This window comes from Monodelphis domestica, chromosome 3, assembly GCF_027887165.1.
Source record: "Monodelphis domestica isolate mMonDom1 chromosome 3, mMonDom1.pri, whole genome shotgun sequence".
NCBI classification, from domain to species: Eukaryota; Metazoa; Chordata; class Mammalia; order Didelphimorphia; family Didelphidae; genus Monodelphis; species Monodelphis domestica.
Window position 1 is genome coordinate 401,501,173 of NC_077229.1, and position 22,938 is coordinate 401,524,110.

At 35.2% G+C, this 22,938-nt stretch overlaps 1 protein-coding gene across 2 annotated transcripts in view; it reads left to right on the forward strand.

Moving 5' to 3' along the window:
- GALNT1 (polypeptide N-acetylgalactosaminyltransferase 1) overlaps nt 1-22,938 on the forward strand; it is a 166,808-nt gene that overhangs the window by 105,582 nt on the left and 38,288 nt on the right. For both annotated transcript variants that reach the window (XM_056824357.1, XM_001362832.4), the window contains one exon: nt 20,359-20,525. In XM_056824357.1, coding sequence (XP_056680335.1) covers nt 20,359-20,525 — 167 coding nt within the window. The remainder of the gene's footprint in view (nt 1-20,358; nt 20,526-22,938) is intronic.

Sequence of the window (22,938 nt, forward strand, 5' to 3'; positions counted from 1 at the left end):
CGGTATTTTTTTATTTGGGATATCCATGGCGACCAATAATTAATATAGTTTAGGTCACAGTGCTAAAATTATCCTTTGCAGTTTAGGAGCAAGGATTTTACCTGAGGCTAGCTCTCGAATCTCAGCAGCTTCTGCTGTTTGCTGCCCTTCTCTGTGCTATCTTCCCATGAGAGCCCATGGTCTGTGCTCTTCAGTCTTCTGGGGTTTCAGATCTAGCTGCTCTCAAGGGTAGGGCTTTGGTGGTCTTAGTCAGCCATCAAGGACCCAGAGGTGTCCTTCACTCTCTCCAGAGGTATCCCCTTACTCACTCATTGATTCTAGCATGAGCTGGCTCTGACTCTGGCTTCATAGGTGGGGTGGGGAAGGGTAGATCAGATCACATTTTGGTCATCAAAACAATATTGTACTGGCCAAAATCACGATTGCCACTCCTGCCTTCTTTCTCTCAGTTGAGGCCCAATAGGTTTTACTCCAACCTTTAATTCTAACCTTGTGAGTTACTCACTTCATATGTAGTTCTTGTAGACAACATATGGTAGGATTTTAGTTTCTAATCCACTCTGCTGTTTGTTTTTGTTTTATGTGTGAGTTTATCCCATTCATGTTCAAAGTTATGATTGCCACTTGTGTATTCCCCAGCATTTTGATATATCCTCTCCTAGTTCTGTCCTTTCTTCTTTTGCTATATCCTTTTAAATCAGTGTTTTGCTTTTATCAGTCCCCCAATCCCCACCCTTAATATGCTTCTCTTTCTGCCCCCTCCCTTTTTGTTCCCTTCTTATTTTTAGGATCTATTAAGTTCCCTTCCCCTCTCTTTCCCTCCCTTTTTGTATTCCCCGCCATCCTACCCCCCCCCCTTAGTTTTCCCTTCTGACTTTCCCTCTAGAGTAAGACAGAATTCAATACCGCAATGGATCTAGATGCTCTTCCCTCTCAGAATTGGTTTCACTGAGAGTAAGATTTAAGTGTTGCCTATTAACACTCTTCCTCTCTTTCTTATAATAATATTCTTCCCCTCCCGTTCCCATGAGTCTCTTTGAGTGATAAAGATTATCCTATTTATCTTACTTCTACAAGTATCTCTTGGTGCCATCTTTGATTCCCCCTCCCTTTATCTTTTGTTGTTTATCATCTTATACCACTTATTACCCCAATCTCTTCCTGTGAATGATTCTTCGAATTACTATAATAATGAATATAATTTTTGAGAGTTACAAATAACATTTTCCCCATATATTAATATAAATTATTTGATCTCATTGAATTCCTTAAAGAATAAAGTTTGAATAAAAAAAAATTTCCCCCTTTCCCTCTCTATCTTATTTACCTTTTCATGTTTCTCTTGATCTTTGTGTTTGGATGTCAAACTTTCCACTTATTTCTGGTCTTTTCTTTACAAATACTTGGAAATCTTCTATTTTGTTGAATATCCATACTTTCCCCTGGAAGTATATAGTCAGTTTTCATGGGTAGGTAATCCTCAGTTGAAGACCCAATTCTTTTGCCTTTCTGAATATCATATTCCAGGCCTTGAGGTCCTTTAGTGTGGAAACTGCCAGGTCTTGTGTGATCCTGATTGGTTCTCCTTGATATCTGAATTATCTCCTTGTAAATTTTCTCCTGAGCTTGGAAGCTCTTGAATTTGGCAGTTACATTCCTGGGAGTTGTCTTTTGAGGATTTAGTGTAGAGGGTGTTCCATAAACTCTTTCAATGTCTATTTTGCCCCCTTGTTCAAGAACATCAGGACAATTTTCCTGGATGATTCCTTGTAGTATGATGTTAAGATTTCTGTTTATTTCTGGGTTTTCAGGTAGACTAATGAATCTTAAATTGTCTCTCTGTGATCTGTTTTCCTGATCCATCATCTTGTTAGTGAAATATTTTACATTTTCTTCTATTTTGTAAGTGTTTTTACTTTGCTTTACAAATTCTTGTTGTTTTGCAAGATCATTGCCTTCCAATTGTCCAATTCAGGTATTTCAGACCTGGTTTTCTGCTATAAACTTTTGATTTTCCTTTTCAGTTTGGTCTCTCCTGCTTTTCACGGCTTCCAGCTGTTTCTCCAATTGGGAGTTCTTGTCCTTTAAACTATTATTTTCTTTTTTAACTATTTCCCACTTTTCTTGCCAGAAGGCTTCCATCTTTTTGATAAGCTCTAATTTAAATTCTTCAAGAACAGCTATGGAAAGTAATGAATGCTGGAGGGGATGTGGCAAAGTGGGGACATTAATTCATTGCTGGTGGAGTTGTGAATTGATCCAACCATTCTGGAGGGCAATTTGGAACTATGCCCAAAGGGTGAAAAAAGACTGTCTGCCCTTTGATCCAGCTATAGCACTGCTGGGTCTGTACCCCAAAGAGATAATAAGGAAAAAGACTTGTACAAGAATATTCATAGCTGTACTCTTTGTGGTGGCCAAAAATTGGAAAACTAGGGGATGCCCGTCAATTGGGGAATGGCTGAACAAATTGTGGTATATGTTGGTGATGGAATACTATTGTGCTAAAAGGAATAATAAAGTAGAGGAATTCCATGGAGACTGGAACAACCTCTAGGAAGTGATGCAGAGCGAAAGGAGCAGAACCAAAAAAACATTGTACACAGAGACTGATACATTGTGGTACAATCGAAGGTGATGGACTTCTCCATTAGTATCAATGCAATGTCCCTGAACAATCTGCAAGGGATCTAAAAAATATGACCCACAAGCAGAGGATAAACTGTGGGAGTAAAAACACCAATGAAAAGCAACTGCTTGACTACAGGGTTGGAGGAGATAAAGCTGAGGAGAGACTCTAAATGAACACTATAATGCAAATTCCAACAACAGGGAAATGGGTTCGAGTCAAGAACACATGTGATAACCAGTGGAATCGTGCATCGGCTATGGGAGAGGGAAAGGTGGGGGGGGAGGGGAGGAAAAGAAAATGATCTTTGTTTCCAGTGAATAATGTATGGAAACAACCAAATAAAATAATGTCTAAAAATTAAATAAATAAATAAAAATTTTCAGGAGCTTGTGGCCAATTTTCATTTTTTGGGGAAGGTTTTAGTGCATTTATTTGTATTTCCGCTTCAATTTCTTCTGTAGCCTGGGTTTTTCCTCCATAAAAATTATCCAGGGTCAACTGCTTTTTGTATTTCTTGGTGTTGCGAAGCTGTTCCTGGGTAATGTTTGCTATCACTATGGTGAATTTTCCTTCCCTTTTCAGCCAGAAATCTGAGTGAGGAGGGCAGGCTCTCTGGGAATGGAGTTAAGGAGGGAGAATTTTGCCTGAGGCCAGCTCTCGAATCTCTGCAGTTTTTACTGTTTGCTGCCCTTCTCTGTGCTATCTCCCCATGCCGCCCACTGTCTGAGCTCTTCAGCTTGCTGGGATTTCTAGTCTAGCTGCTCGCAGGGGTAGGTCTTTGGTGGTCTTAGTCAGCTGCCAAGAACCTTAAGGTGCCCCTCACTTGCTCTATGGGTGCCCCTCGCTCACTTACTGATTCTAGCATGGGATGGCTCTGATTCTGGCTCCTTAGATGGATTGGGGGAGGATAGATAAGCTCACATCTTGGTGGAAACTTTTTCACCCCCTAATAGTGTGGAAATGCCCAAATCCCACGTACCTTTAATGCTGCGCCCTACTGTAGAGTCCCTTCGTTTATATTAATTTATTTTTTATTTTTTGGCGTTTTGAGGTAGTCCATATCAATAGGTGCTGAGGAGAGGAAGAGTACTGTATCTAAACTGACACCATGTTTACCTGGAAGTCTCTATGAAATAGAATCTTAAAGAGTTGTTCAGATTTGCATTTCTTTTGTTTGTGATTTGGAGGAACTTCTTGTCATTTGACTGCTGATATCTTGCATTGCATTTTGCAAAATGTTTCTTCCTATACTTTGGTTTTGTCAACCAACAAATATTTTTATATATTTAATTTTATATATTTAATTTCCCTCTCAGTTACATGTAAATAGTTTCCAACATTTTTCAAAGATTATTGAGTCTCAAATTCTCTCTCTTCTTTTCTCTCCTTTGAGATGTCAATCTCTTAGAGATTTTACATGTGAGACCATGTAAAATATTTTTCTATATTAATCTTTTTGTCGATGGAAATCCAAATAGAAAATAAAATTGAGAAAGTGAAAAAACTTTGCTTTGGTCTGGATTCAGACTCAGGTTTTTTGTTTGTTTTTTTCTTTTGAAGTGATGGCATTTTTTTATTGTAAGTTCTTTGGGATAGTTTTAGATCATTGTTGCTGAGATTAGATATTATTCATAGTTTTTCATTGTAATGTGTTCCTGCAACTATACAATGTTCTCCTTTTTCTGCTCATTTTACTCCACTTTAGTTCTCTCTGATCTCCTACTTGTCATCTGTTAACAGCACAATTTTATTCCATTACAGTCATAGACTATAACTTATTCAGCCATTCCTTAGTTGATGGTTATCCCTTCACTTTTGAAATCTCTGCCCCCCTAAAAAGAGCTGTTTTAAATAATTTTGTGTATATTCATCCTTGCCCTTTTCATTTTTGTTTTTAATCTCTTTGGAATACAAACCTAGTAGAGGTATTGCTGAGTCAAAGCCTATGTACTGTTTTATAGCCCTTTGGGCATAGGTCCAAATTGCTTTTCTGAATGAGTGAATCAGTTCACAACTCCCCCCAATAATGCATTTGTGTTCCAGCTTTCCTATATCCCCTCCAACTTTTGTCATTTTCTTTTTCTGTCAAATAGCCGATTTGATACGTCTGGTATCAAAAGTATTTTTAAACATCTGCTATGTGCTTGACACTTGGACTATTTATACATTGTGTAATAGCTCCTATTTTTATTTATGTATTAATTTTCCCATATATCTTAGATATCATGGCTTTATCAGAGATATTTCCTACAAAGAATTTTCCCCTAGATAAATACTTTTAATTTTAGCCGCATTATCTTTGTTCAAGCAAAAGCTTTTCAATTTTATGCATTTTATTTTATTTTCAATTTGTTACCCATTTCATTTTGGTGATAATCCTTTCCTTGTTTAGTGAAGAACTCTTGTCCTTTACTTTTTTGTTCTTCCCTTCCCTCTTTCACACCTCCCAGATGTTTAGTTAGGCGGTTCTAATATTAGCTGGGATAATAGAAAGGCACAGAAAGACTTTCCATATTACCCCATAAAATAATCATCATAGTAAAAGATGCTTTTTGAGGACATGAAAAAGTCCACATAGGAAGAATGGAGTTATAATCATGGTCCATGCACTGAAGCTGGGTAGAAGGATGGGAAAATAATCCATCAAATTCATACCTATTAACACCATGGATAAATCCATAGAAATAATAAATCATTCTGTATACATTATAAACTCAGATAATATGTGTGTGTGTGTTTATAGCCCTTTGGGCATAGATCTAAATTGCTTTTCTGAATGAGTGTTTATATATTTTTAAAACCCTTACTTTCTTCATTAGAATCAATACTATAAGTTGGTTCCAAGGTAAGGGCTAGGCAATGGGGCTTAAGTGACTTGCCTAGGGACACATAGCTGGGAAGTGTCTGAGGTCAGATTTGAACCCAGGATCTCCCATGTCTGGGCCTGGCTCTCAATCCACTCAGATACCCAGCTGCCCATATTTATTTCTTCATTTGTTTTGTTGCTGTTTCAGTTTTGTATTTTCTTAGATTTTGTAATTTAATATAACATAGTATCTGTGAAAAGGAATTAATCAAGCTGGAATGAAACCAGAGGAAGTCATTAGAATGTTGAGAGTATTCCAGTCAACCATCACATAGTGGGAAAATATTAGATTTGGGTCAAAACATCTGAGTTCCTGGAGTAACCTCCAGGAATTGAGGCAAAATGAAAAGAGCAGAACCAGGAGAACATTGTACACAGAGATGGATATGCTGTGGCACAATTGAATGTAATCGACTTCTTTACTAGCAGCAATGCAATGATCCTGGACAATCCTGAGGAACTTGTGAAAACGCTATCCCCATCCAGAGAAAGATTTGAGAGCAGAAACATAGGGGAAAAAAAAAACACTTTTGCTTGATCACATGTTTTAATGAGGATATGATTGGGGTTGTAGACTTTAAATGATCATTCTAATACAAATATTAATAATATGGAAATAAGTCTTGATCAATGACACATGTAAAACCCAGTGGAATTGCTCATTGGCTATTGGATGGAGGTGGGAGGAAGGGAGGGAAAGAACACGAATCATGTGACCATGGAAAAATATTCTAAATTAATTAAATAAGTAAACTTAATAGAAAAAAACATCTGAGAGACCCCTTATCTGTATTTCTTACTGCCTCTGTGACCGTAGATAATTTATTTTGTAATTCTTGGCCCTGGTTTTCTCTTTTAAAGTGAGAATGGATCATATGATCTCTATGGTCTCATCTTGCTTTACTTCCCAAGAATCTGTCAGGTATTTATTTGGCTATCAGAGAAGAGATTAGATTGTTTTGCTTGTCTAACTAGGGTTCAATATGAGAAAAATATTACTAATATTTAAAGGTGTCTCAAAATTCAATGGTGCTCTCTATTGCTATTAGTTTTTGAAGAGGAGCTAGAATACCACTATGGTGGCAATCTACTACTTTAAATTATGTAATATAACAATAAGATAGTATGCTTTTCTTAGTAGGCATTTATTATGTGCTCTTGGTTACTAGGTACCAAGAAGTCATAAAAAAGAAATAAAATACATGGTCCTCAAAGGTAAGCAAAATATGGAAGCCTCATTAGACATTAATAAAGCAACCTACAAGCAACTCAATTTACTATATTATATTAGTATTGATAGCATGAGGATTCAGAGAAAAGGAAAGACAAGTAGACAATGTCTGGTCAGCAACAGTGTTAGAAAAGGTGAAGGAAAAAGAGAAAAATGGATAAAAATTGGACTTATATAGAAGACTCTTTTGTAGATATTAGCCTAGGGCAATTTCTGTATTTATTAGACCTTTGAATGGGAATCTTTTTATATAGATTAAAGGACCTGAATGAGAACCTAAGAGCCCATTTTAGCACTTATGAGGATTTGTAATCTCCGTATTGTGGGTTATCCTGCCAATAGTGTATCAGCAATTCATCTGTGCTTTCTTATATTGTAGGACTCTTTATCATGACTCTTCATGAGCCTTCCATAGGTCATCCACTCAACATACTTGAGACCTTCCTCTAGGTAGCTTAACATTGTATGGTTTCCAGTATGTAAATTGTCAGCCTGTTAATTACTGCTTTTGCAATATGGTTAGCATACCCCACACCCTTTTTCTGGTCAAATGTTGCTTTGATATTTTCTTGCTCAAAGTTCCTTTTGTTGATATTTTACAGCTTCTTTATGCTTGTTATAGTTTTCTCTTTTCCCCTTTTTAGTGACCTGTAAGCAGTAGTCATAAGGAAGCATTAAGATCATAAAGATAATTGTTACTTAATTATGTTATAGGAAGTCTCCTATCTATACCTATTGAATACATTCTTTAAGAAAAGAGAGTTGAGAGATACCAGATTGGCAAGCAACAAATAACATTACCCAAAAAATGAGAATGACAATGTCTTAACAAACAGCAAATGACTACTTAGGTATATGAGAATTGTTTCCAAATCCCCTCTCTGTATACAGTGGCTTGTTCAAGAAGAGATTGAAGTTAGCACCAATTAAAACAACTCTAACTTGATTAATCTAAATAAAATTGTGATATCAAAAAATGAGAGGTTGATTAAGGAACAAACTCTGCCACAGAACATGCTCTGGAAGTTTAATCAGCACTTGTCTAGGTTGATATGGAGATAAAGGGTAGAACTGGTACCTTCTTTTTGATGACCTGAAATTTCTTCTAACTCTTGAGAGTCCAAGAGTCATATCTACAGGAGAGAGTAATAGCAATCTACACACAGATAAAGCCTAGAAACAATCTTAGTCAGCAAACACTTGATGATGTCCTTGCTATATTAAGTGAAGTGACAGCCATGGCCAATACTGGTTTAGGTATAAACTTATTTTCAAAATTTTATGAGAAAGGTTCTAGATTATAAGAATAGCTTCATAAGAAAGAGCAGACAGACCTTATTTTGCAGTAAGAAGCAATGGAAGAAAAATTAGTTTGTAGAAACCTTGGCATGAGATCCAATTAAAAGCCAAGTCTTCTCAACAGCATATAATGCTGAAACTAGGAAGAATGACAGAGACATCCCCCTTCCCCTGTGGAAAAGACCTGTCAGCATTACTATAATATTCACAGCAGTTATGATATAGTTGAAACATATGAATGCATTGCCTTAGACTCCACTGTACTTCATGGAGGCATAGAAATGACAAAAGAAAACAAATTCAAAAAGAATAGTTGTACCAGAATAAGTATACACATGGGAGGTCTGTGTTGGAGCAAAACAGTTTTGAGGATATTGAAGTATCAAGTGTAAGGTATTTGAAAGAGGGGGAAATAATGAACAGAGCATAAAACTGGGAGACACACTCAAAAGGTATCTGCCAGTCAAGATGGGTGCCAGAATTTGGAACAGAGATTCCATATAAATGGAAAGTTTCCCCTGTTCCTGTTGGCAGATAACATTGGACTGATTACATTCAGGCCCTTGCAGAGCAGCTTAATAAGATTTGCAATTACTATCAAGTTCTCATTTGTTGTTCTCATTGTACTCAATGAAAATATGAATGAATAAATACTGCCCTTTTGTCCAGACTCTGATATGGGCCAGTCTGTTTATATATATTTATTTCAGACAGTAGGCAGGACGCAGAATGTAATAAAATTGAGGTTGCTTGTATTTTCTGGGAACAGTGTTGCAGACACTATCCAACAATAAAACCTGTGATGTCATCTCTTTTCTCTATCTACTTTTTTCACTTTTGGATTCTTGTTTAAATATCTTGAAAGTTCCAAACTTTCAGATACATTATTTTCAGCAATTTATTTTGGCCTACTAGAAATTATTCCCTGCTTATGAAATTTGAGACAAGTACCAGTTTCTTACTGATCCCTAGTTAGTTCTTTGCTTGTGCTCCCTAAGGTTGTTTAAAAAAAAGACCATTAAAAAGCCATGCCCAAAGGAATGAAATGTCCTTTTGTCACATAGAGATTATATAATATCTGTTTTGCCATAAGTAGTGTCAGATAAAATATAGGCTTAGTCTTGGAGGATAACATCAGTGAGCTGTAGAAACATTTCTATTCTCTCATTAGTGAGATTGTTTTGAAAAGAATGGAAAAACAGGTCTTTAAGTTGAGGGAAATAGTCTTATCTCATAATGCTGGTGAAAGAAAAAGACAAAAGAATAATGAAGACCACTATTGCAGGGTTGTGAGTTCCCAATCACTAGAAGTCTTCAAGTGGAGGCTGGAGGATCACTTGTCTAGGTTGATATGGATGTTGAGGGTAGAACTGTTAACTCCTTTTCAATGACCTGAAACCTTTTCTAATTCTGGAATTCCTTTAGTCTTATCTACAGGAGAGATAATTGAATAAATTGGGTATTGAATGTTTGTAACCTGATAGCTTTCTGGAAGTAGTGAGATTTTAACTGAGTTTTATGGTGGGGATGATTATAAATTGAGATTGCATGGTGTAGTGGAAAGAGCCATGGATTTACCTTTAGCAGAAGTCTGATCACCTGCTTTCTAGTATTTAAATTGTGGAGAAATCATTTAAGCTTTGTGAAGTTCTGTGTTATATAGCATTTGTGAGGATTTGGAGTTTACATACTATTTTAGTGAGTTTGATGAAACAATGCATGTAAAGTTCCTCATAAACCTTAAAATAGCTTCTCTACTAATGATTATAATTGTAAGCATTAAATTCATCCAGTCTTTCCTGTCTTGGCCAAAAACATACTTTGTGAGGCAGCATATTTCACCTTCTTTCCCTGAGTATTGACAATGGAAAGTAAAATTGACCTTGCTCCCTTATTTTTTCTATCTTTGATTGGCTTAATCTGCTATATTATTGTAAGTGAGCCATTTCACCTCTAAATCTTAGTTTCTTTAATCCTTTCTGTAAAAAGTGTGTAGCAATACTTGCTTCCAGCACTTTTAATACCTGATGCCTTGGTCTTCAAACTGATATCAGTCATTCAGTAAACATGCTCTTAGGGAAGCTTCCATGAGAGGGAGAGCAACTAGATGTGGAAGTCTTTGTGAGGAGGAACTCACCTGCGGCAGCCTCAGAGAAAATGGACCATCTGGGAATCCTTAGGTTCTTGCTGATTAGTTTTTGTCCTGTGGAAACAGTGAAAGTGTTGTTAGAATATATGTGTAACACTAAATAGTGTTTAAAGAAGCATTATTTGAAATTTTTATTCTCTATAAAGTTAGTATTCCCCAAGGAGCTCTATCTCAGTTTTAGCTCTTATACTTGCATTGCCTAGGAAAGCTCTTTGTAAAGTGCTTTATGTGAGTTGTTACTACTTTCATCCTTCTTATGGTAGGATATTTAATTTTTGATATTTTAAAATAATTTTAATATTTAATTTTAATTCTTTCTTACCTTTCTGTAGTTTTTAGGTAGTTAGGACCTTACTAGTTATGTTTCTAGCTCCTGCCATTTCATTCTCTGTGTAGCCTGGGTAAGTGATTTTTACCCTTCTAAGACTCAGATTAATTTTCTATAAAATGAAATTGAACTAGATGATGTGTATGACCCCTCTAAAAATAAGTCTTGTGATTCTTTAATGAAAATGATGAGGAAGTAGATTCTCATTCTATCCCCCCCCCCCCAAATCATTTGTATTTTCAATAACAAAAATAATTTCAAGTTGTATTAAGCAGAGTTTTTGCCCATTGTGTTGTCTCAATCTCATGTCATTCCAGGATATCCTTTCTTTGTTCTTCTCCCTGGGCTCAGTTGAATTGGAGGAGACAATCTTATTATATTCAATTCAACATACATTTATTAAGCGCCTTCAGGATTTGGAATTATAAGGAAAGAGAGCAGTAGAATAAGGGAATTTAAGAATTCATAAACATGCAAGCAGAGCATTTACATGTGATGGCAAGATCCAAGAGTATGATAATACATGCAGGGTAGTAGCAGTTAGGAGCATCAGCAAAGGCTTCATTTAAAACAGTGGTCCTTGTGCTACTTCATGAAGGAAGGGAGAAATTCTGAGGCAGAGGTGAAGCGGTAGTGTGTTGAAGGTATAAATAAAGACCAAGGCAAAAAAAAAAAGCAAGGCATAGGATAAAAAATATCACATGTGAGGAACAGCAAGTAGGCCAGTTGGGCTAGATTTCAGGATGAAGGGCATGCACAGTGTACAGTGAATGAATCTGGAAAGATAATTAGGGGCCAGATTGTGAAGGACTTTAAAAGTTAAACAGAGGGCTTTATATTTAATCTTAGAAGCAGCAGAAGTTTATTGAGCAGGAAAGTGAAATGTTTGGATCTGTATTTAAGGAAAGTCATTTTGGCAGCTGTGTTAAGGAGGCATTTGATTGGAGGAAAAAACCAATTAGACTATTGCTGTAATCCAAGTAAAAGATAATAAGTAATAAGAGCCTGAACTAAGATTAAGATGGTGGTTGTTTGACTAGAGAAAAGGGGTTGGATGTGAAGGTTGTTGTAAAGGTAGAAATAGCAAGATTTACAACTGTGATCGGATATGTGGAATGGGGAGGAAAACTGGAAAACTGAAAGGATAGTGGTGCCTTCAGTGCAAAGAAGGATGTTTGGAATAGGGGTGGATTTAGAAGGAACAATAATGAGCTTTGGGTTGTTTTTTTAGGGGGAGGGCAGGGTGAATTTGAGATGTTTCTAGGAAATCCTTTCCAAAGTATACAGTAGTTAGTGTTATAGGACTGAAGCTGGAGACCTAGTAAGTCCATGGAACCTGATAAAGTCATTGATAAAATGAAAAAGAAAAGGGTGGTTATTAGTCATCATCTTGTACTACTCTTCCCCATCTTCCCAATTGGTGTCACTCTTGGGGGGGGGGGGGAGACCACCACTGAGCTTTCTTTCTCCTCACTGGAGATGATTAGGCAGAGCACGTGATGGTATTTTTATAGTCTCCAGGAAGATATCTTTGGAGTAACCACAGTTTGCCTCATTCCCTTTTTTACTCTTCCATTTCATTTTCAGTATAGGTGTTTCTTAGGCTTCAGCACTTTCTGTCCTTCCTTTTACACTCTATTCCTCTTCTTACTGTTTCTTTCTCTTGACCAGCCTCTCTTGGATAGTCTTTTAATGACTAAGGTGGTTTTTACTTAGTTGGTCTCCTTGTTATGACCATTCATTTAAAACAATTCAGCCGGATGGCTCAGTGGATTGAGAAGCCAGGCCTAGAAGGAGGAGATTTTAGGTCTCAGACACTTCCTAACTGTGACTCTGGGCAACTCACCTAGCCCCCATTGTTTAGTTCTTACCATTCTTCTGCCTTGGAATCAATATATGGCATTGACTTTAAGATGGAAGGTAAGGACTTTGTTAAACAAACAAATAAATATAAAACCATTAAACTTCTCTGAAATTATTGTAATCAAAGTTGATAATCCTTTTCAGCAGACTCCTTTCTGAGCAAGCATAGTCCCAGAACAGATTTTTAATCTGATTAAATTGTCAAATTTTACCTCCTGTATCAGATGTGAGCAAATCATATATCCCAGGATTTTAATCAGGATAAGGGCAGGCTGACTATTCAAGCATATGTTAATGCTTTGGCTCCAGGAAAATAAAACTTTTTGTTATTGAAAAAACTTAAATTTCAGAGGGAAAGATTTCTTTCAGACAGTTATACACATATTACTTGCAAAAGTGAATTTCTGATGGACAAAAGATGTTTGAATAAAGTCCATGGGAATATTTTTTTTCAGAACCTCAGGCTTATCCAGATGGGGTAAAAGTGTACTATTCTGTTGCTAAAAATGGAAATTTGTTACTTTTTGGATACTATTTTGCTCTCTTTCTGCCTGTTACCTCAATCAGTCAACTTCTAGATGAAAACTTTTATAATATGTAGAGATTTTATGAAAAAAATATCAGCCTCATTTCAATAAAAATGGAGTTTTAATGTTTCTTGTGCAGAATTTTGTAAAAATTGAAGCATTTAAAGTAATATGGGGGAAAATATCAACTGATATCATGGCTTATGGTAGCCACCATTATCCATTGGCAATGATTTAGCATAATTTCTAGGCAGTGAGGTAAATCCTTTCCCAAACTATATTTTTTTGAGGCCTTGCTTGTTTTTAAGTCATTCTCTTCTTCCAGGGTTATACAACTCCTTGTCACCATAATAGTTTTTTCATGATATTTTTTTTTCTAGCATACTTCTTGAATTTGGCTTTTATGTTAGGGTTGGGCTTTGCAAATTTTGGGAGAGAAGAGCTGGTCCTGCTGCTTCTTTATTGGGATAAGGAGTGTTGGGTTATGATAGGATCTCAGAAACAACTCAGGCTGGGGCATCTACAAACTTTCAGTGCTCTCCAAATTGTTGGATCCATGGGCAAATGTGATTTCTGTGTTTGTGGTCTGAGCCTTTGCAAATTCCTGACCTGGATTTAAGGGCTTGAAGTTTTGGAATTCTAGTGTACTGCTGCTGAACTCAGCCAATAACATCAACATCGAGCTATAGTATATTCTGGTTCAAAGTGACAGAAATGTTACCTTTCCTTGGTCTAGAATTGCCTTGGTTATTATTCCACTGCAGGTTTCACATTGGTCTAGAAATTGGACCAGAGACCATTTTGTTCCTGGTGTCCCAACCACACAATTGCTAATTACTTTTGAACTTGATCCTTCTATAGAGCCCAAGGCCCAGGACTGCTTCTCACTTTCTAATGCCACCCCAAGGCATTGTTCCCTTCTGTTTACCCTAACTTGGTGACCTGAAACTGTTTAGAAAAGCATCTATTTCTGTACCTTGCTCAAGTTTAGGTCCCTCTATGTTGGATCTTGGACCTCTTCTTGCCTTGGTGCATAGTCTCTCCTTTGGCTGGAATGCATGCAGTATATTCCTAGCTAGATCCTGTCCTCATGCCTCTTGGAAAAATTAATCAATGTGCTTTTTCACTGGATTTTCTAATGAGAATCTTTTCTGCTATGTTTCCTAGATCTGTTTGGAGTAGGGAATTAGGCCAGGGAGCTCAATTATACTTCTGTCTGTCTTCCTGCTACTCTATCATCTTGGCTCTGCCTCTACAAAGTAATGCCTTTCCAAAATATCCTATTACATACTCTTGAAATAATTTAAAACTGACAGATATTTGTGTCTCATTGTGTTAGTCCTATGGAAGTTAAGAGTGTTTTGAGTTCTCTTTACAATTTAAGACATTGATAAGAATTGTAAGGAAAAAATATTTTCTGGAGGGTAAAAAAGATTACTAAGGAGAACACTTGTTTTGATCTTTGACTCACAAATTAATGTTACAGTCAAGTAGATGTATAAAGTGGTTCATTCCTCACTTAACTCTTACAAGAAAGATGAAAGGTACTAAAAATATAATGATCTGAGAGGCTTTCTCAAAAGAATTAGATTTAAAGTATTGTGTAAGGTCAGGATCCATTCATCCCATATCATCTGTATCTGTAGATGTTTGTTTGCATCACAATAATGTTTAGAAAAGTGTAGCTTTTGTTCAGTAGATTTTAAGATTTAAGATAATAGCTCTAGTGCCAAAGTCATCTTAAAGGCCTTTTCAATTTACAGATGAAGAATCTGAAGGTCAAGGATGATTTGCATAAAGCTACACTTAGGAAAAAAAGCACTAGAGTTCCCATTTGAACCTTGATCTTCTATTAGCAAAGCAAGCTTTTTTTACTGTAGCAGGTTCTGTCCTTGCTAGAAAGTTTGTAATTCATTTGAGAAAGATGTCTATCTGTAGAAACTAAAAATCATTTTTTTGGAAAAGCTGGTTGCTGAAAGATGCTGGGTAAGGAAGTGTCTGACAGTTTAATTTTTTTTTTTAACCCTTACCTTCTGCCTTAGAATCAATACTGTGTATTTGTTCCAAGGCAGAAGAGTGGTAATGACTAGGCAATGGGGGTTAAGTGATTTGCCCAGGGTCACACAGCTAGGAAGTGTCTGAGGTCAGATTTGACTCCAGGACTTCCCATCTCTAGGTCTTACTCTCAATCTACTGAGCTACCCAACTGCTTCCTTGTTCTATTTTTTTTTAATGGAAATTCTCCTTACAAAGTAAGAATTGAAAAAATGAGAGTGGAAACATGAAGGCAGTTATCAATCAGCAATAATTTCTATACCAGGTACTGTGTTAATTGAGAGAGACACAAAGACAAAAATCAGACAGTCTTTATCTTCAAGGAGCTTATGTATTCTTTGGGGTTATAATTTTACTTTAGAAAAAGTTGCTATAAAAGGAAAGCCTGAATATATTAATTTTAGAAGTGCATATATCCATAGTGGATACTTTCCAAGGCCTTCCACAGATGACTGAAACTGTGGATATAAATGAGCACCTGCTGACCCTATATATATATATATATATATATATATATAAATATATATATATATATATCCCTGCTCCTGCCCTTTGCCTTTGAGCTCTGTGCCTTAACAACTCCCCCCAGTCCCCTGGGAAAAAAAAAGGAGTGAAAGCAGATGACACCTGCAGGCACACTTCAGCACTTCCAGGGTGGACCTCCAGCCCTTGGGGTTGACCACTGATAACTGAAATCAAGAAAGTGAAACTGTGGATAACAGGCCCTACCATATAACCATTTTATTTTCTTCACAGAGAAGTCTTCCTTTACCTTTTTTTTTAAGTAGATGCTCTATGGAAAGAAAACTTCAAGTGTTTTATTCATTAAATACAGCATAGATTCTGAAAGGTATTCTTTTCCAGACAGTTATTTCTAATGTAAAAAACACTTTCAGGCCATGTTTCTGACATCCAAAAAAAGGGAAAGCTTAACCTTTCATATAGATAGCTTTATTCTGGCAGGATGACAGAATCATGCCTCTGACTTTACCCAGTTCAATCTATGTCTGAAATAGGAGTCTCATTTGAAATAACCTGACAATTTATATCTAGCCACAACTTGAAAACTTCAACATGTTCAGACATTTTCGTTGACTCTTTGTGGTCCTCTTTGGGATTTTCTTAGTAAAGATAAAGATGAAGAAACTGAGTCAAACAGTTAAGAGAGGTCCAGGGTCACCAAGCTAGTAAGTATCTGAGATGAAATTTGATTGTAATTCAGATTTTTTTTTGCACTCAGGCATGGCACTCAATCTACTATACCACTTAGCATATGCACACAGTTCCATTTTTGAGCAGCTCTTGTTCTTAGGAAGTTTCCTTATTTTGAGCTGGAATCGATCTCCCTAAAATTTGCCCCCTGAAGACAATGGAAAAACAAAAAACTAGGCATTTTTCCACATTACATTTCTTCAAATATTTGAAGGTATTTACATATAATGTATTTACATACATTCCTTCAACATTTCCAGATCCTTTATTCATCCTCTAATGACATGGTTTTGAGTTAACATCCACATTCTTTTTAAATGATTCCCTGAACTGACTTCACTTCCCAAACTGTGTTCTCTAACCAAGGCAAAATAGGAAATTCATTTTGGATAATATACTTCTTTTAATGCAACTGAAGATCATATTAGCCTTTTTGCGCCCCCCCCCCCAATGCAAAGGTGTATACTGTTAAATATTATTAAGCTTACAACTGCTAAATCTCCCTCCTCTTATCTTTTTACATTCATTCCTTTATAGTCATAGTTCTTCACATCCTGTGCCCATAGAATAGGCTTTTTAACCCAAGAATAGGAATTCATACCCTTGAAAATTTATTAGATATTAAAAATAGAGACATTTTCTTTCTAATTCAACTGATAGTAACTCAAAATCTTGCTATTAGTGGATATCTCTTATTACCAAAATTTTTTTAAGGTAAAAAAAAAATTTTAAGGAAACGTATTGAACTGTCAGCCAAGTCTGATAGTATATGCAGTAAGGGGAAGATGTATTTCCTTTAGGGCCAAGTTTAGTCGTCATAATTATACAATGTTAGATTTCATTTTCTTTTTTCTTTTCATTTACATTGTTGTCACAGAGTATACTGTTTTTCTGATTCTGCTTATTTTACATCACTTCATTTAAGTTTTCCCATGTGTTTCAGAATTCTTCATATTAATTGTTTATTTGTTATTGTTTAGTCAATTCAGCCATGTCTGACTCTTCATGACCCTATTTAGGATTTTCTTGGCAGATAGTTTTCTCAATTCATTTTTACAGTTGGAGAAACTGAGTTTAAGTGATTTGCCCAAGGTTACCCAGCTAGTTAGGCCAGATTTAAACTCAGGAAGATGAGTCTTACTACCTCCCAGCCCAGCACTCTTATCTGTTGTGCCCCCTAGCTACCAGTTGTTTCTTATAGCCTATTAATATTCCTTCACGTCCCTAAACTATAACTTTTATTACCATTCCCCAAGCATATATTTTATTTCTTTTTCAAATAAATTTATAAATTTTTTTGTTTTTATATTACCAATATTTCACCCTATATTCTTGCCTCCTCCCTCCCAGAGAGTTAATATAAAAAGAGGAGAAAGAAGAAAATAATTCAGTAAAATTAACCATCACATTGGAATAGATCCAACATTATATGCATGTTTCACATGCATAGGAAAGGAAGAAGTTTTTTTTCATATCTCTTCTTTAAGATTAATACATTCTTTATAATTTCACAGCATTCAGTTTTGAACTGTTTTGTTGTGGTGATATTTTTCTATTTACATTGTTATACTCATTGTTTATGTTATTTTCCTGGCTCTACTTATTTCACTTTGTATCAGTTCATCTAAAAACTTTCTATGATTCTTTTTATTCATTTTGATTGTTATTCTTACAGCACAAATAATATTATGAAATACAATTTATTCAGCCATTCTCCAGTAAATGGGCATCTATTGTCTCTAGTTGCTTGCCATTATAAAAAACATCTTCTGTGTAATTTTTAATTGCCATCTATTTTTCTATGTTTAAGGGTCAGTTTCTCTACATAATTGATTAAATTGAGCTAAAAATCAACTTAATCACCTTCCTAGGTTTTTTTCATATGGAACTCTGGAAGTCCAAAAAATTAGCTTTCTGTTTCCATCCTCCTAGAAGTATTTTCCAATTTACTGTTTTCAAGGTCTTCTTTTCTGATTTCTTTGCCATACTACTCGAATACATATTTCCTTAAAGCTTTTAATAATACTAAGTCTGGACTATCTTTCACTGTTTCTGTATTTCATATATCTGATATACTAGCCCTTTTATACCTTCCTACTTGCCCTCTTTGTCTGATTCAGTTTTTCTCCTTATCATAGGAATTTGTACTAGTATTCTTTGCCAATATTTTTTTTTTAATGTCTGGGGCAAATTCTCCTTCAACTCTTTTTTTCCCAGGAAATTGTTTATATTGGGCTATGGAAGCTGGGGCAGAAGAGGTGAGTGAAGGCTCCAGGAAATAGTATGACTTGTAGGAGGAAAAAAAGGGGTAATTTCCTATTGTAAGGAAGGAAGTGGAGAATAGGGAAGTTCTCAGCTTCTTTTTTTTTTTTAATATAAGAGAACTAATTAAAGTGCAGTCCATTATAAGTGATTGCCTATAGAAGGAATCATTTCACTTAACATTGATCGCCTTTTTTGTTATCTAATTATTACATATGTAGTATTAATTTTATGAACATTTATACTTTGATAAATGTGATCCCATCTATCTACATACTCCTTCCAATCATAACCTGTTTATGCCTCCTCATTTTGTGCATTTTTTTGTCCATACCCTCTTAAAATCCAACATACGGTATCTCTCCATTGCATAGGTCATCCCTTTTGGTTTTACATATTTCATAGATTCATATTCTGTCATCAGTGCTACACACTCAGTCTGTTTCATCCTTCAAGCTTACTATTTCTTATTCTTTACTCTATGAATTCAGTCTTGACTTTCTCCTGCCATGTATTTCCTGGATGAGATTTTACAACATTTCTTGAATAAATATCTTCATTGGTAATGTGCTACATACAGCCTATTTTATGCATATCCTATTTGTCTCCATTTTAAATCATAAGAAATTATGGTTTTCATGACATGCCATTAGTCTTATCTCACCAACTAAATTAAGAACTTCTTGAGAGCAAGGACTATATAAATGTATGTAGGTTTGTAACACCTAACACATGCTTGATACTTTTAGTAGACCAGAACTTAATATATACATTACTTTTAAAACTTTTTTCCCTGATGTTTAGATACATTTTCTAATCAAAATATATCTCTTTTTACAGTTAAACTATGGTGGTATCTGTAGTTTTGGGGGAAAGCTTTAAAATATTATGTGTAATTATGTAAATATTAGTTAATCTGAAAAGTTTATTTGAGGATGATGGCAAATTTTCCATAAAAATAGATTAGAAAATTATCAAGAAGGGTGACAGTATTGTTAGCTTTAAAAAAATTCAATTTTTTACCTTTATAAGTTTAATGTAGTGACCATAAAATTATAGCAACACTTTACATTTATGGTTTTCAAAATGTTTTACATTCTTATTAGATATCACAATAACTTTATATGTTGGATGCTATTGATATTCCCATTTTGAAGATGAGGAAGTTAAGTAACTTGCTCAGGGTCACATAATTGGTAAAATTAATCAGTATCAGAGGCAGAATTTGAATTCAACCCCAAGTCTAGTACTATAAATCTACTATACCACTTAGGATCCTATGGCCTATAGACTTTCTGGAATTGTAAAGATTCCTAGAGTCAGAATGAACAGTTGACATTTTCATTCTGATCTTTAGCTCCAATAAAATATTCATTATGATAGTAGAAAAAATAAGCTAATAATACCAGATTCATTGTATTTATTTTCCTAGCACCCAGAAGGGTTTTTTAAATGTATGTAATGCTATTATGATTAATAAAATAAAATTTCATTTAGAAGAATTATTCAGTAATTTTTTCTTTTTAAAAAAAAATGAATTTTCTAACTTCCCTTTATTTTGTCATTAAGATAGTAGAATCTTGTAACAATCTTCATATATTTTGTTGATCTGCTTTTCCTAATAGAACAACTATTGTACATTGGGGGACCTTATGTCTAAAAGGAAATGTTAATCTAAAGGTGTACTTTAGTCAGCAAGCATTTAAGTGCCTTTTATAAGCCAAACATTGTGCTGATTGCTAAAGATACAATGCCAGAAAGAATGGCTCTCAAGAAGCTTACATTTTATTGGAGGGAGGTAAACAGTATTACTTTAATACATGATTACAAAATCAATATAAATAATCAGGAGAACATCTTGGGGTGGGGGAATCAAAAGCTTTACTAACATAAATCTTTGTGAAGTTTTATTACAATTTTGTTTTTTTTTCTAGATGTAAAACAAAGGTATATCCAGATAATCTTCCTACAACAAGTGTGGTGATTGTCTTCCACAATGAGGCTTGGAGTACACTTCTAAGAACTGTCCATAGTGTAATAAACCGATCACCAAGACACATGCTAGAAGAAATCGTTCTGGTAGATGATGCAAGTGAAAGAGGTAAATCAAAAATAGAAATACCAGTAATTTGCCATTTTGATAAGAATGCATTTTGCCAATGATGGTAGCTTTTTCTTAAAAACACTTTTGTATGGATTTACTTTTTTGTTTCAGAATTCTATCAGCATTGAAATAGTATATCAAGGAGAAAAAAATATTTTATTTTGATCATCACATTTAATTAGCATTTATAATTTTAATAGATTTTTTCTGCCAAGTAGTAATCTTATTTTAAAAGAATTAATACTACATGAAATAATTCATTGAAATACAAGGGATTTTTAAGAATTACTATTTATTTAGGGTGCTAACTATAGCAAACAACCCTCACTTGGGAGAGAGATTATACATGTTATAAATCTGTACAAAATGGACAGCAAAATAGGAGTCCTCAGCAAACCCTGGGTTAGCTCTGAAAGAACAGAATACTTGAATTAACCCTATTCTACCTCCTGTCTACCTCACCCTTAGTAATCCAAGAAAAGTAATACTTCTCTTTTTTTTTATTGTATTTATATATTCTTCTTACATTTTTTTACACTTGTTTCCAGCATACTAGGACCTGAAATTCCTACTCCAGAGTGACCAAACTTCCTCTCATTCTGGTCATATTACTCTTATAATCCTTCCAGTTCTCCCTGAGACCTGGTTTCTCTCTCATGATGTTTAGTCCATGGCCATCCTCTCTTGCACCATTCTGTCTTCATTTAACTTCTATATCACCTGGCCACTCCAGAACACTGGACCTGAAGGAAGAATTAAAATACTCTTTGCTTGCTACTACTGCTTTCAGACAGTTTCTTTGCCAGATGTCATTCATCAATTTCTCATTTGCAGTTCACTCTATTAAAATATTTCACTCATACAGAAAAGGGTGGCTGTTGTCTATTAGGGTCATTCCTCCTTTTTTCACAAAAAAATTTGTACCTGACCACATTCTAGGGAACTTTTGTGTTCATGTTAGTACTTCCTTAAACTATCTAATCACCTAAATCCTCATTCTCAAATCTCATAGTCACATCCTTTACTTCATCTCAACTGCACACAGGAATGGTTACACCTTGAAACTCAATATTACCTAACAACATTCCTCATCGTTGATTAAAAAAAAAAAACCTACATTCCTCCTTTGATCTTAAAAGATAAAATTTATTATTTTCCTGTGCCTTACCCCTCCTAAATATATTCTTCACTTTCATTGTACCTCTCTCATTCTGTATTTCTTCCTATATATAAAGGATATATTTCTTAGGGAATATGGGTAATATACAACACCCATTCATATTGAAAACACTAGAAAGCATAGGAATAGAAGGGCTTTACTTAAAATAATAAACAGTATCTATCTAAAACCATCAGCAAACATCATCTGCAATGGGAATAAACTAGGTGCATTCCCAATAAGATCAGGGGTGAAAACAAGGATGCCCATTATCACCTCTATTATTTAACATTGTACTAGAAACACTAGCAGTAGCAATTAGAGAAGAAAAAGAAATTGAAGGTATTAAAATTGGCAATGAGGTGACCAAGCTATCACTCTTTGCAGATGATATGATGGTCTTCTTAAAGAATCCTAGAGAATCAACCAAAAAGCTAGTGGAAATAATCAACAACTTCAGCAGTTGCAGGATACAAAATATACCAACATAAGTCATCAGCATTTCTATATCTCTACAACACATCTCAGCAGCAGGAATTAGAAAGAGAAATCCCATTCAAAATCACCTTAGACAAAATAAAATACCTAGGAATCTATCTCCTGAGACAAACACCGGAACTATATGAACACAACTACAAAACACTCTCCACACAACATAAACTAGACTTGAGCAATTGGTAAAACATTAACTGCTCATGGGTAGGACGAGCCAATATAATAAAAATGACCATCCTACCCAAACTTATTTATCTATTTAGTGCCATACCCATTGAACTTCCAAAAAAATTTCTTTACTTATTTAGAAAAAACCATAACAAAGTTCATTTGGAAGAACAAAAGATCAAGGATATGCAGGGAAATCATGAAAAAAAATGCAAAGGAAGGAGGACTTGCAGTCCCAGATCTCAAACTATATTATAAAGCAGCGGTCATCAAAACAATTTGGTACTGGCTAAGAGACAGAAAGGAGGATCAGTGGAATAGACTTCTTCACTCTTGCCTTACTTGTCATATCCAGTTAGTTGCCAAATCTTGCTACATTTACCTCCTCAACACATCTTGTATCCACCTCCTTTTTGTTCAGAGAGCACCTTAGTTCAGGCCCTCATCACCTTTAGTTTAGACTGTTAACCTAGACTCTAGCCTCTCATTAGTCTCTCTGCTTCATGTTTCTTCATTCCATTCTATACTCCCCATAGCTGCTAAAATAATTTCCTTTAAACACAGATCTGATCATGTTTTACTACCCTT